This window comes from Anopheles ziemanni, chromosome 3 (assembly GCF_943734765.1).
Source record: "Anopheles ziemanni chromosome 3, idAnoZiCoDA_A2_x.2, whole genome shotgun sequence".
In the NCBI taxonomy this organism is placed as follows: Eukaryota; Metazoa; Arthropoda; class Insecta; order Diptera; family Culicidae; genus Anopheles; species Anopheles ziemanni.
Window position 1 is genome coordinate 20,450,034 of NC_080706.1, and position 15,775 is coordinate 20,465,808.

At 52.6% G+C, this 15,775-nt stretch overlaps 1 protein-coding gene across 1 annotated transcript; it reads left to right on the forward strand.

The window, feature by feature from the left end:
• Positions 1–5,755: 5,755 nt before the first annotated feature.
• LOC131286593 (latrophilin Cirl) lies at positions 5,756–9,400 on the forward strand. Its single transcript, XM_058315571.1, has 2 exons — positions 5,756–8,855; positions 8,977–9,400. The coding sequence occupies exons 1-2, from the start codon at positions 5,796–5,798 to the stop codon at positions 9,259–9,261; spliced, it is 3,345 nt and encodes a 1,114-aa protein (XP_058171554.1). The 5' UTR covers positions 5,756–5,795; the 3' UTR covers positions 9,262–9,400.
• Positions 9,401–15,775: the final 6,375 nt, after the last annotated feature.

Below are 15,775 nucleotides of genomic sequence, written 5' to 3' on the forward strand. Positions count from 1 at the left end.
CGCCATGTCCATCGGAGGGAATTTCGGGGAAGCTGGGTGGAGGGTGGAAAGGAGAGAGGAGACTCATAGGGATCTCCACAACCGTTGGCTGGAGGTGAATATAGTTTTTTTTTAATATTATTTCTCTACTTATCCCCCCATTACCGGCGGGCCATATTTCTTGCGCTTAAAACCCGCCTACTTAACCTCACCTTGGCGGGCTAGTTCACCCCCTCTCCCCCCAACTCCCTCCGACCCCAAAGCTATCAGCAAATGCCAAACGGGCAGGGGAGGGAACGACGACGACGACGACATCGACCGACCGTTTTTGGGTCGGTGTCGATTTAACGATATTAAACATACATATTTTTATTCCACGCTTCTTTTGCCCCATTAAGTACACAAAGCGACCGGATCGGACGGATCGGCGTGGTGGTGGTGGCCCATTGGTTTTTGCCCCGACGTCGACATCATCGTCGTCGACGTCGTCGTGGGTTTTTTGTTATTCCTGTTGTACTGAACGTTGCCGTTGTCTTCCCTTGTTTGCCGATATTTACTATTATTCGACCGAATCGAAACCGACAATTCTCTTCCCCCCCTCGGCCGCCGCGGATCAGCAGATGTACCAGAGAGGGTGGGAGGGGGGAAGGGTCTCGGAGGATGGTGGAGAAAAATCCCCAGACTAGCGAATTGTGAGCCCGCGGTCCCGCTCTCGCGTCTTCGTCATCGTTCGGATCGGTTGATCAGGTTATTGGTTGCTTTTTAAGTACCTTGTAATCCTCTGCGGGACCGGCTCTCGGGCGCGATCGGCGAGATCGGAACGCCGGGACGCGGCCGTGGGCCCCCGGGGGGAATTAAGGCTTAAGTACATAAATTATGTGACTTTATACGCGATTGCCTTAAAATGTACTCCAGCACACTACAGCCGCGAGGCCGGTGCGACGTTCCGGCCAAGCCCTTACGGATTGTGCAAAAAAACGAACGGTGCGCCATACTTCGGCGCTGGGACGGCGCACGGCGAAGGCAACCGAAACCCAGCTGCCTCCGCAAGTATCGAACGCAATCGGTCCCGGGGTTTGTGGTAACAGGTTTACGCGTCCTTTTTTTCTTCGTTATATTGTGAGTTTTTTCTTGCCAACGCCAACGGTCAAGCATTAACCCTTTAATGCTTGTTTAAGTTATTTCTCTAATAGCTTATGATTATGTCCTTTTTGTCACCCGTGGGTTCCACCTTTTTCTTCGTTGCTCTTCTGCGCTGAGTGTCATTCCAGCGAATTATATCATTTTATTTGTCATGCGATCCGATGCCATTCCGGTTCCTTTTTGCAATCCCTTCGGATTCCATTTAATCACCGGGAGTTTTTCTTTCATCCGGCCCCGTATGCGTTTTTCTGAAGTGCGTTTTTCTCCTCGGTCGACACTTCTCGAGTGTCAATAAAGTGAATTGCACAAAAACAAAACTAAATAAAAAGTGACTGAACCATTGCCTCACTTATTGCCTTTTGACGTTCTCGCAAACCTTTCAACACAACCATTTTGTTGAAAACGGCACAATAGAGCACAGTTTCTTTGCCATTTGGCTCAGGATAATCTTTTTGACTTACAAAATAAAAGAAAAAACCAAAAAAAAACACACTACCATCACCATCGGCTTAATGCTCAAATGGGGTCAGCATACGTTCCCGCGCGTTGCGTACGCATATTCTTCATTACTCGCTCCTTTTTGGAAAAGCCGGGCCGAAGCTTTTGAGACCTTGGCGTTTTGACATCTCGCGCCGTCACAACGGGGCCAGTTGACAGCGGATCCAAACAGATTAGGACGCGGCTCAGCTCAGCGGCGTCGGCCGCTCCCAAATAGTTGCCGAACCTCTCGGACGGCGGAGCACAGAACACGACGAAAGATTGTGACAAATCGATCGGGCGAGAGATCGTGGGTTAGTAGCTCTTTTTTTGTGCATTTCTGCGGTTAGTCGTGAGTGGAGGCTTTTGATTCTATCGCTTCTTTTTTGTGTGCAGAATATGAATGAAAAATAATGCTGTTGAAGTTGGACCCATAAACTAAAATACACATGTTGAGTATCATTTCCAACTTCCACCAAGTTTTCTTCTGAAGATCTCTTTTCTCTTGAGTTTTGTTTTTGCAAAATATGAGATCTTTTTAGTTCATATTTCAGTAAAAATGTGTGTCCGCTTAGCAACAATAATTTCGCGTTTTTGGATGAACGAACATTTTTAGGCGACGTTTGTTTAAGTTGGGGTTCCAGTTGTATACACGTACCGAATTTATTGGTTAAAGCATCTGTTAAGGGTTAATGAAGTCCGCGTCGTTGCTTCAAAAACAAGAAGGGTTAATGACTACAGTTGTTATCGGACATCATAATTTCACTGCTGCTGATCCCTTTTTGATATACATTTTGGAACCAAACCGAGCAGATACTATATTTTGCAGAAGGTAGATCTTATTACAGCATTTCCCGGCCTTTTATTCCAAAGTCCCATCAAAACACTAATAAGTGCCAGGTTTCATCTGACAAGTTGCGCTTTATAGTGGCAACAACGCATCATCGATGGCATGGCAACATTACCGTTCTATAAAGCCGCATTTACACCATTTCCCGACTTTTTATTCCAAAGTCCCATCAAAACAATAATAAGTGCAAGGTTTCATCTGACAAGTTGCGCTCTATAATGGAAACAACTACATTCAATGTCTAACAAGTTTCATCTCGCTATCGATTTGATAGCTCTCAAACTATGATTCCGGTCTTCGTCGCCTACTGGACGCAAATCGACATGAAACACGTTAGATATTGAATGTGGCTTTGCAGAACGGTAATGTTGCCATGCCATCGATGATGCGTAGTTTCCATTATAGAGCGCAACTTGTCAGATGAAAGCTGGCACTGATTAGTGTTTTGAAGGGACTTTGGTATAAAAGGCCGGGAAATGTAATAAGATCTACCTTCTGCAAAAACATAGTATCTGCTCGGTTTGGTTCCAAAATGTATATAGAAAAGTGATCAGCAGCAGTGAAATTATGATGTCCGATAACAACTGGTTAAAGCATATCCAATGGTTAAAGCATATCCAAATCTAGTGGTTAGAGGTTTTTGAATGTCTTCAGTGGTCATCAGGCAACTCAAGAGGGTCAGGACCAATGTTACTCGCTCAAAATTACCATAGAAAGTTTCGTCCGGGTTCGAAAGTTCGACTGCAATAATAAACTCATTTCATGAAGCAACCATAAACAATGTTGTGGTGTTCTCCGGTGCAAATGGCGTGGCAGAACCAGAACAGAACGCCGAGAATCAGCAAAACGACACGGGTATCGCCACACCGCACACATATTAAGAAAAAGAAACCGACCTAAAATCCTGCCGAACACCTTCCCGATTATTAAACCCGCTCCCAGCAGTCTCCCTTCTGCACACCACCACCGTTACCACTTCGGGCCAACTTCTCCCAGGGCAGGACGCGCCGGAGAAACAATTGCAAAGCGATTAGTCGTGCAATTTACGTATCAATTAGCCTTGTGGTGCTGCTGGTGCTGCCGCGCGTTGTTGCTTCTTGCTGCCAGCCTGAGGCCCTTGAAGATCGAATGGGAAAGAGTCAGAAAAAAGGGGGAGAGAGAGAGAGCGAAAGAAGGACCAAGACTCCTCGTCGTCGTCGTCGTTGGGTTCGGTCGTGCGATCGTGGTTGCCCTCGTGCGAGCGGCGGCACCAACCAAACGGTAATGATGCCAAATGGGATTGGCGGTGCCAGAAGGAGGCGGCCGATCGTGTCGGCTCGTCCGGGACCCCTCGCAAGAAGGGGAGAGACCGCCGAATCGTCGAAGGGTCTTGCGAAAAGGGCAACACAACGGATGACTTTGGTTGGCGATGGTTAGCTGGAAGGGAAGGGGGGGCACAGAGCGGGGAGAAACGGCAACGGAAAAAGATCTCGCGGGGGAATGCCGAATGCCGAAATGGCTGCCCGATCCTTGGCTGCAGTCGCTCGCGAGCAGCGAGACGGAACCGGGAACACGACGCTTCAAGGTGTCGGATGCCGATGGGCGGGGGGGTGGTTGGTGGCGGGGGTATAAATATCTCACTTTCGGGTTAAGCTTTTCGGTATGCGCTTTTTTGTCGTCGTCTTCTCTTCATTATTATTGGCCCGGTGGAGGAGGGTGCTCACTCTGGTCACGCGCGTGTGGCGGCGCGGAAGAGACCAAGGATGACGAGAACAGAGAGGGAACTGGGAGTAGAAATTCTTCCTTTAACACCCATCTTCGGGCAACACTTCCGTCCGAAGCCGGCGACGATCGCGCCGGTGAAAGGGAAAGAAAAGCGCTCCAAAGAAACACATATATAAATATGTTTATGGCGGCGGCGTCGGCAATACCGAGTGAAGCAGAACACAACAACCCGTGGTCGTCGTCGGGATCGGGGTCGAGATCGCGCCTCATTGCGGTTCGGTGCCGGTGAAGAACAGAAAGCTGGCAGAAAGAACGGCTTCGGGAGAGGGAGAGAAAATGAATGAAAACGGAGCTGATCCAGCCCACCTTAAAAGCAAGCCGACTGGAACCAGCGTCATCCCCGGTCCATAGGGACGGGATAGCCTCAAAGGGCTGTGTGTACGTGTTTGTTTGTGTGTCTATGTGCTGGTCAACACAGGGAAACCGGGGTGGCCCGAGGACCGGGGAGTGAGAAGCTCGACTAAAGACGAAGCAACCGAAGGGAAATTGTGTGATATTGATTGGTCACGATTTAATAAATATTTTTAATTTTTTCTCATCTTCTTTCTTCCCCTTTCTCACACACACACGCACACACCACCACCACCGTTGGCGCATTTTTGCCGCCCGATGATCCCGATGATCGGCCTGGACTGCACCACCCGCAAAGCAGTCGTCACCCTTCCGGAGGACCACGCGACTCGCTGCGCGTAAGACGATGCAGCAGCTCGAATTGGACGAGCAGCAATATCACCGGGAACGATCTGGTCGGCAACAGCAGCAACGGAGGCAGCTCGAAGGGACGGTTCACCGTCATAGTCATTGTCGTCATCATCATTACCGTGCCGGCGGTCGGCGTCAGTGTCGCCGTCGTGACTGCGGCGTGGAGGCGCACACCAAAGGGACCGCAATTAGGGCGACCGGATAGAGCGGGGCAACCGATCAACCGCTGGCCGATCGTCGCCGACACCGATGACATGCATCTGCAGCCGTACCGTGCGGCCGAAGCTCAGTGGTGAGGCTCAATTTTTCGTCCTCGACAGGACGACGGACAGCTGCGTGAAGCGGCAGTAGGCAGGAAGCAAAGCTAGTGAATAAACGCTCCAACCCCCCGAACCGAACCGAACTGAACCGAACGATGGAGGTGGAAAGGAGGATCGAATCCGCACGGGAACTGTTCCACCGGCAGCGAAGGGAGCGGAACCGGCAGTGGTGCTGGTGGCGGAAGCGAAACGAAGCCCGAAGGAAGCAGCAGGAACAGCAGCAGCAGCGACAGGATGTTGAAGATCGCGATCTCGCCGACGATGGCGGCATGGATCATACGATCGTGACCGGTGGTAGGCAGTGGGGGGACGTGTGTGATCCACTGCGCAGTGACAACGACGACCACCCTGCCACCGGACGCACCGGAGCGGCGTCCTTACGCCCGGAACGGTGGAGGAGCCGCAGGAGTGAGGAGGACGAACCGACGCCCACCATCTGGCGGAGTTTGGCCCGACGGAAAGGGACCGCCGGCGATGGTTGGGGCCCGTGGAACCGAGTGACCGGGGGGCCAGCCCGGGGCGGGCGGTCGTGTCCCTGGCTGCTGGCGCTCACCAGTGCCATGGTGGTGCTGCTGGCGGTGTCGCTGCCGTGCGCCGTCGCGGGCGCACCCAAGTACGAGACGGCATACGCGTGCGAGGGCAAGACGCTGATGATCGAGTGCGAGCACGGCGACCTGATCAACCTGATCCGGGCGAACTACGGCCGGTTCTCGATCACGATCTGCAACGACCACGGCAACGTGGACTGGAGCGTCAACTGCATGTCGCCGAAGAGCCTCCGGGTGCTGCACTCCAAGTGCGCCCAGAAGCAGAACTGCTCGGTGCTGGCTTCGACGAGCATGTTCGGCGATCCGTGTCCGGGCACGCACAAGTACCTCGAGGCGCACTACCAGTGCGTGTCGGCGGCCCAGTCCTCCACCACCACCAACCGGCCGAGCCCGCCCTGGCTCAAGACGTCGCAGCCGATCGTGTGGAGCACGTCGACGGTGCGCAACCCGGTGCTGAGTCGGCTCAACCTGACCAACAACGAGTTGGGCGGCGCGGACGCCCCGTTCAGTGCGACGACACCGCGGACGTCCCCGACGGCGACGACGGTGACCGCGACGTCGATGGTGGCCGGTGTGACCGCGGCCGTCTCGTCCGGGGTGGCCACGGCCCGCCCGGGCGGGGGCGGCAAGACGAGCCAACCGTCGACCACCTTCCGGAACAAGGGTTTCGAGAACAAGAGCGTCAACGACGACCTGGCGATCATCAAGACGATCACCGACCGGAAGAAGGGATCCACCTCCGTGGGCTCACCGGCGGTGGCGGGGACGATTCCACCCGCCGCGGGGGGCCCTCCGCCGGCCGCCGAAGACGAGGAGGACGGTGCGGATCTGTTCCCCACCCAGACGGCAGTATTATCCGGCGCGGCGAGGAACCCTTCGGCGGCGCCGGGAGTTGTCGGCGTCGGTGGGGCAGGCGTTGGCCTGAACAATCACAACCCGAACGTGCTGATCGACGTGAGCCACGCGTGTGGGCCGAGCACCGCCCGGAACCTGTTCTGGAACATCACGCGCGTCGGCGAGGTGAACGTGCAGCCGTGTCCGGGCGGTGCGACCGGTATCGCCAAGTGGCGCTGCGTGGCCATCGCGTCGCTGACGCCCGAGCAGCGCGTCCACCTGCAGCAGGAGCACCAGCAGATGCTGCAGCAGCACACGCACCATCATCATCAGCAGCAGCAGCAGCAGCAGGCGGCAACCGCGGCGGTGGTGTCCTCGGAGGACGCCGCCAGTAGCAACAAAGGTGATATTAGTTTTAGTAGCAACGCCGGTGCGCCGCCCGCCATCGCCGCCGGCGCCGGCAGCGGGGCGACCTGGTATGCGTACCAGCCGGACCTGACGCAGTGTCGCAGCCTGTGGCTGAACAACCTCGAGGTGCGCGTTCAGCAGCCGGAGTCGTCGCTCATCCTGATTGCGAACGATCTGGCGCAGGTGACCAGCAGCAAGACGCTGTACGGCGGCGACATGCTGGTCGCGACCAAGATCATCCAGACCATGTCGCAGAAGATGCACTACGACATCGAGACGATCCCGGACCAGCGGCAGCGGGAGGCGCTCGTGTTCGAGCTGCTGAACAGCGTGGTGAAGACGGGCAGCAACCTGCTCGACCAGTCGCAGCACGCCAGCTGGCTCGACCTCAGCGTGGAGGACCAGATGCGCGTCGCCACGTCGCTGCTGACCGGGCTCGAGGACAACGCGTTCCTGCTCGCCGACACGATCCTGCGCGAGAAGCACGTGGTGCAGAAGGTGAAGAACATCCTCATCTCGATCCGCGTGCTCGAGACGCGCAACTTCGCCAAGGCGACCGAGCTGTTCCCGGACTCGTCGACCGAGCGGTGGCAGGTGAGCAGCGACCAGATCGAGCTCCCGAAGGCGGCCCTCATCGAGAACAGCGAGGGTGGCCTGGTGCGCATCGTGTTCGTTGCGTTCGACCGGCTCGAGCAGATCCTACGGCCGCAGTTTAGCAACATCCAGCAGCATCAGCAACCGTTGCCGGGTGGCACGGGACCTCGGGCGGAATCGAGCCAGCATCAGCTCGACACGGAGGGCATAGCGTCGGCGAACGTGGGTCTCGGTGGTGATGGACGCCTCCAGCCCGATTCACCCGCCTCAGGCACTCGCACCGATTCGTCCGAGCCGAGCTCGCGGGTGGAAGAGCTAGGAACACCGCGGTTGCGGCTCCTGAACAGCAAAGTGATCTCGGCCAGCCTCGGCAAGGGCCGGCACATTCAGCTGTCGCAACCGATCCGCATGGTGCTGCGGCACCTGCGCACCAAGAACGTGTCCAACCCGACGTGCGTGTTCTGGAACTACATCGACCACGCGTGGTCCGAGGACGGCTGCCACGTGGAGCACACCAACCAGACGCACACGGTGTGCATGTGCAACCACCTGACGAACTTCGCGCTGCTGGTGGACGCGGTCGACGACGAGACGCAGCTGTCGCTGCTGTCCAACATCGACGACAGCATGCTGATCTACATCGGCGTCGCGATCGTGGTGGTGATCGTCGTGGTAGCGCTCTTCGCACGCAAACTCTGCCACGGTGCGGTCCTCGCGAAGCTGCGCAACGGGGGCGACGAGGGTGCGATGCGGGCCGCTGGGGTGGTCCCGGATCGCGACGGTGGTTTGTCGATCTCGGGCCACCACGGGGTGGGCGCACGGATGCATCACCATCACAACAACGCCGGCGTCGATCTGCACCATCCAACGGTACCGTCGGCGGTGGCCGCCCACCATCACCATCATCTCGTGCACCACCACTTGCCGGGATTGGCCGGGACGGGTGGCCATCATCTACTCGTTGCGGATGACTTCCATCAGCAACAGCAGCAGCAACAACATCCCGCCAACAACCTGCACAATCATCACCCGAACAATCTCGTGGCGAACAACATCGGGCATGGGCATCACGTCGGCAGCAACAACCTGGTGACGACCACGTTCAACAACCTCAATGGCGGTGGCGGCGGTAGCGGCATGAGCAGCTGCTCCCCTTCCCCACCAGGGCTCGGGGGCGGGGGTGGCGGCGGATACGAGCATCACCTTCCGGCGCACCTCGCCCGGCTGAACAACAATGTAAATGTCAACCTCCACGCACCGGTGAAACCGACCCTGCCCTCCTCCCTCCCCATCTCCTCCACCACCACCACCACCCCCTACCGACCGAATAATAATCAAATCAATCTATTACGCGCAGCCAATCAACAGCAGCAACAACAACAGCAGCAGCAACAGCAGCAGCACCACCAACCTGCACCATCTGCATCATCACCAGCAGCAGCAGCAGGGGGTGCCGGTGCCGGCGGGGCCGCACCATCACCATCATCACCATCTGCCGCAGTCCTCCTTCAGCAGCAACAACAGCAGCAGCACCACCACCACCAGCCGCAAGCTGCCGCAGCCACCGCCGCTGGTGCCATCCTCCTACAAGGGCTCGGTGGCGGGCTCCTCGCCGGTGGCGCACCATCAGCATCATCTCTAATCGCGTCCACCTCGCTGATCACGACCACCACCACGCCGGTGAAGGGGGCCAGCGTCGACAGTAGTAGCGTCAGCGGTAGCGATCAGAGTACGACCGCCGCCGAGATGGCCGGCTACAACCTCGGCGGGGAGCTGGGCGGGGGCCATCTGCACCGGCTCCACCATCAGCATCAGGGCAGCATCGGGAGCAACGCTTCTTCGGGTGGTGTCCTTGTGTTGACCAGTGGTGGTGGTGGTGGTGGTACCGTCGGCACGATCGCTTCGTCCGCGTCGTCCTCGAGTGCGAGTGCCACCGTGCCGCTACTGCAGCACCACCATCACCACCACCATCTGCACCATCACCTTCATCAGCATCTGCATCCTGGCGGTGGAGACGCCAGTTCCCCAGCCCAAGCAGCTCCGATTCCGAGCAAGAGGAACCTCTAACCGAGCACGATGGTCTAACTGATCGCTACCGGCGACGATGTCCCCCCGCTAGCAATCAACTCGAGTCAATGAAGAAAAATGGTGGACCATGACCGAAAAGGGAAACGGAACCAAGGACAGGAACTGAAGGAAGCACCAGCACCAGCAGCATCAGCAGCAGCAGCATCAGCAGGCGAACACCACAACACCATCGGCCATCAATCGGTATGGAACACTTTTCGAGACACATATGTTGGTGTTGTCGCACAGTTGTTGTTGTTGTTGTTGTTGCTGTTGTTTGGTTTAGTTTAGTTTAGTACTTTGTGTTTGCGTGAGGAGTTGGCTTTTGCTTCTTTTTCCGCGGAAATCGCGGACAAACACAATCCAAAGCGCTTCCGCAATCCGTTTTACTTCACTCACAGAGCCCTCGGCGTGGGCTTTATGCAATGTTTCGTCCGTGTCCATTCGAATGTGAACCTAGTTTTTATTACATTTACCTAAAGAATTAATTGTTGTTTAGTTATTCATGTTGTAATTGTGTAAATGTGCGAGCCTCGAGCGGAGATCAAGCTTTCTTTCTTTGTGTTTATGTAAAAACAAAACGAAGTGAATGTTATTTATAAGTTTATAATTAGTTAGGTAGCCCGAGTTTATGTAAAGTGCGATTATCTTTCTTTTTTCCTAATCTACTCAATTATGTTCGCGGTCAGCTTCCCTCGTGCACTCCTTTTCTTCCCACGAAACTTATCTTTAATCTTTGGTGACCGGCCACAACTGACGCGTTTGCATGCTACATTTCGATGTTTTCGGTTTTCGTTTGCTTTGAGTTTGTATTTATGTTGATCATTCCATCCTTGATGTGTATATTTATAGCTAGGGGCAGAGGCGCGGCCGGCGGTTGAAGAGAGACGAGTTAGCTACCCCTCTATCTACTCATTTGCAAAACTGGATGGAAGTCAAACGTACAGAGAGGGGAAAAAACCATAGTCCACAAACCTTTGAAGCAGTGGGCAAAAGAGAAAAGCTAAACACACAGTAAAACTTCACACAAGTCAACGTACACGACGAGCGTATTCGTGGGGATGTTCAAGTTGTGCTCGTACCACTTTCTCTAGGAAGAAAGTGATTTTAAAATTATATAACAAACTCATGCATTGATAGAATTTGTATGTCCACCAGTAGCAAGAACAGTGAGTAAGCTTCGAAGCAAAGCAATAACACGAGAATGGAAAAGGAAATATGATACACATGTAAAGCGTTTGAACAACGCCAACATTAAATTGAAGATCAGTTTTACCATCCCTTTGTTTTGGTTTGAAGATTCCAAGCCCATTTGTTGCAACAGAAGGTACATGTTACATGACCTTACATTATTTTCCGTTCTTACATAAATTTTCCATCAGCAAAACGTGAGGGGGAGGGAATGTTGCACCAGGAAATATTGTTTATTATGTATGATAGTATCGTAGGGAATGAGAGACGCCTGCGGAGAAGACCATGTGATTTCGATGAAGCAATCAATTATCAATAAAAGAAGTGTGTGGGTAACCGAACGGTACGGAGGGGGACGAAAAGAAGTCAAGCTAAAAAGGCTGCGAAGTTGTAAAAAGGATATAAATCTACGTATATAGCCCATAAGCCGTGTGTTGCAGCCAAATTGCGTTGCGTTTCTGTCACAAGAGAATCTAGTTTATTTAACGCGAAATAATGCAAGCTGTAATTCAACCATACGATAAGGATAAGGGCAGCAGGTTAAAGGCAGAGGCCAACGGGGGGGAAAACTCCGTGTGGACCAGTTGGTTAATTATTCCGTACGCTTTAGTTTATACTCTTAGCGCTTCGTTCGTTCAGCTCAAGCTGCTAAAAACCTTTCTGGCAATCTCCTGTTTATCGAGTTCTGTTTCTCCTCCACTACCATCGAAGCCGTTTCGCTACGTTGTTCCAAAAGAAAGGTTTAATTATTGATTTTTATTTAAGAACTAAATGGTCCGGGTACTCGGGCGAAGAGGGAAGGTATCGAAAGAGTTCCGGACGACGACGACGACGACGACAACGTTTGACGTCCGGAAAGCGTGATTTGATTAGGGTCAAATGGAGAAGGAGAGAATCTGTCGGTAGTAAAAACCGAGGATGGATCAAATCGGTGTTATCAAATATGTATACAAGGGTAGGAAGGAAGGAAGGAAAATCTCACACAACGAATCCTCCGAGAAAAGGCAAAGAAGTAAGGGGTTCGCCTGTGAGCGGAGGGCGTAAGGTACCGCAACGCGTGTGCGGTTCCCGTGTTCGCGAAACGATGGTCGGACTTCAGGTCCAGGGCACACGTGGAAAAGGGGATGGAGAGGGGAGGGGGGGGGATGAAATCAGGTGAACAGAAGAACCGGTGAAGGAAGAAATAAAAACGAAGAATCAAACAAACTTGAAACTGAAGTGTTTTCGAAGCGGGTTCCGGTCTGTTTGAATGTTTGAATCAAAATCCCGAAATATCCTGCGAAAATGAATTAACCGAACGACGGCGGAACACCCGCTCACTCCCAACCTCTCTTCCTTACCACTAACTCGGGGAAGAAAAATCGGATCCGATTGTGGATAACAAATAACTCAGCAATTTGCAGTTCACACCATTTAACGCCAGCCGCCTGAAAGTGGACTCCCGTTTGGACTCTCTCTTACTCTGGATCTCCTGGAACTTTGCTGCCGGATCGGATTAAATCGATATTTAACCCCGGGGGGGCGGGCGGGAAAAGCGCTGCCACCAGAAGTCGTCGTCGGACGTGCTCGTCGAGGTGTGCTTTCTTCGTTCTCTCATCGCCGCTGATCTTGTCGGTCGCCGAAAAAGATTTGGATATTGTAACGGAAAAAGGGATCCAGAAAGGGCCCATTTTCAACCCAACACATACACACACACCCATAGAGACAGAAGCAGGAGAAGGACAACCCGCCGCAACGGGGAAAGTGGATTGCGGAAGGCGTTAGGTTTTTCGCCGGAACGAATTGTTATGCGGGTAATGATCAATTTTCACGATGAGTCATTTGCTCCCGAGTGCTCCGGAGCGCGGGATGCTGTGGGGGTGGCGATGGGCAAAGGAAAGCTCATTAACACATTCTGTTTTTCACCCATCCAGAGAGCGCCCGAACGAGTCGTCGGACCACCCGGAGCAACAAAACAATATTAAAAAAAAAGACCAAAAAACAAATGGCGGTGAACCATTCTCGACCCACGAGAGGTCTCCCTTCGTTTCCCACCCCGCGAAGTCCGTATCGAATCGGAATCTTTCTGCTAGCGGTAATCTGTCTCTCCCTTCCGTCTCTCGCCACCACTTGCTCCCCTCTATTGCCACTCTTCCGCTTGTTATGATGTGCTTTTTATCACTCGCCAGTCCTTTGCCCGGAAGGGTCTTCCCGTTTTATTCTTTTTTCTTTTTGCTGCAGCGGAATGGTAGCAATTTATAAATGTTTCATAAAAGTCAATCGTTCGGAAAAGCTTTATTTTCCTAACGGCTTTCGAAACGACCGGCCACGCTTTTACCGACCGGCTCCTAAACGCTCTCACCCCGCGCGCTCGCATTCCCTATCCGTGTCCACCGTCGTACCCTTTTCGATCATCCTTTTCAAATGCAGCATAGCGAGTGAGGGAGATGGGAAGAAAACTGGATTCGGAATCACAGGGTCTCGCACGGGGAGTTTTCCACCATCACCCACCGCCACCCGGTTCCTAGCGGACAATCAGCCCCGAGCGAGCGAACCTTCCGCCGAACGCCAACCTCCAAAGCGAGGAAAAGTTTTCATGCAACAACTTTGCTGGTGGAAAAGTTTTACAGGTTGGTATTTTTGTTTTCTTTTTTTTTTTTGTCTGATGTCTGGCGGCGCGCGTCGACGCTAGACAACCCCATTCGGTCCCATCACATGTGGGACATACGCATGCGAGGAAAGGAAAGCCAGATAGAATCTGGATAAAAAAACGTCCTCGATGGATTGTGAGCGCTACAACTCCGGATTCGGATCAACGGAAAGTTTTCCACAATGCCGGAAGTGCGACGCAAAAAAAGGATCCTCACCGCCACCGTGGACCATCGTTTCATGTCCATTCGAGTGGTTTCCCGACAGGGAACGCACTCAGCACTCCGTCCAATGATGTGGCGAACGGGAAAATGATCCTTCTTCCTTCCTTCGAATTCGGATTGGTTTTTCTTCCTCCCGCGAAAACTCTCCGACTTGGCGGCCAAGGATGTACCCGGGAAACAGTTTGTTAACTGGTTGTTGTTAACTAGTGATTTTTGTAGAGTCAAAAAGGGATTTTCTTTAACAAAATTTGTGTAAGTGTTAAAGTTTTTGGTATTTTTAAAACGCACAAGAAGTAAAATAAAAGTTTTCCTGTTTTGTATCTTATCTTTTGAGTTCATATATTATTTTACATTGTACATAATTTTTCACATTATATATTTCAATATTTCACATAATTTTAATTTTATTTTAATAAACTTTTTCAGTTTGCTTTAGTACGATTCGATCGATTGGAAGACGTGCTGCTATTAGTAACAAAAATATTCCTCTTCCAACTGGCAGTAAGCATAAAACCAGACGATGAAGTATTTTGTGCATCACTTGAAGGAAAAGCCCAATTCTTCCCCCCTTGAAACCTTCCTTCATGGAAAAAGAAATCCCCCAAAAAGGGTGTCCCAAAATTATCCAAAACCCATTTCGGTCCGTCACCGTTCAAACGACCAATCGGATTGGCTTAAAATTTGACTTTCGTGCGTGTGTCCGTTCCTTTTTTTTATTACGGTCCCCGTATTTCTGGTTTTTATTTGCTCTGTCACCTCTCACCAGGCGCGATCCCCGCCATTTGCCGTTGTCCTTTTGACCCTCCAGGCGTGCGTTTTCTGTTGGATCCACGCCAAGAACTGGGAAAAGCCGTGGGTACTGTGGAGTGGTAAAAAAAGGAGGCTCAACCAGGCGAACACTTGAATCGATACACCGGAACTGGAGGAACGTGTTCTCGGTACCCAAAACCAAAAACCATCAGCATTCCTCCCCACCGACCCGGCGACGAACCTCGTCCTTCCGCCCATTTGATGATGGTGGAGCAGGAGGTTGAAGCTCACCAGTTGGAAAAGGGAAGGAAAAGCCGACCACCGCAGCCCGGATCGGGAGGCGATTTGCCGGCCATCAATTTTCGTCGGTTGCCAATGGGATGCCAAGAAACAGAAGCGAAAAAAAAAAACAAAGGAACACGGACGGAAGGACGATTTTAGCTGCAAATCGATTAAGGGAAGCAAAGAGCGAGAGCACAGGGAGGAAGGAAGGAAGCAAAAAATTATAGATTACGGTCTAGCGCGTCATCGTTTTGGGGTGGAGGAAGGTAAAAGTGAACCCAGAGCAGTGTGTGAGGGAATCTGAATCGATGTCCAATTTGTTCGCAATTCGCAGGAATGTAATGTTGCTGCTCGGGGGTACGTTATGCTTTGTGTTGCCCTTTGGGGCAAAACCCGCTTTTCCACTCCCCCCGGGTGGGGTGTTGGCTCGGGTTATGACGAGGGACGGTGGCCTCTAATCGACGTCCAACGTCAACCGTTTCGTTTGTTTGTTTGCTGCTTCCCTCCGAAGCCCTTTCCACCAAACACGCACACACACACACACACATAATGGCCCGTGGGCCATTGGCGTGAAAAGTCGCATTTCGCTGAAAAGCTCTTGTCCCCTTCTTCGTCGCCACCACCATGGGGTGAAAGTGTGCCCCCAAGGAGGACATAATCGAAAGGACCAACTTTTTCCAACGACCTCGGGAAAAGCCAAGTGATCGTTGGAAAAGTCCGTTGTGGTGATGGAAAAGGATTGCTGTTTTGGTTTGGTTTTTCCCTGGCAGGTGAGATCGATCCCTTCGATGCTCGCCCTTTGCCCCTCCTTCCACCCGCGCCCGCGGGCACGACATAATCGGTCAATAATGTTTGTTGCCAATTGTTGTTTGTCGTCGAACGGTTGTTCTTCGGTTCGGGTCGTCGTACAAGACACTTTGAAGAGGATGAAAAGTGCGCGAGAAAAATAACCATCAACCGTGGGTTTTTTTTCGGTGGGTAATGGTTGTTGAGTTGTAAGGATTTTCCTCGGGG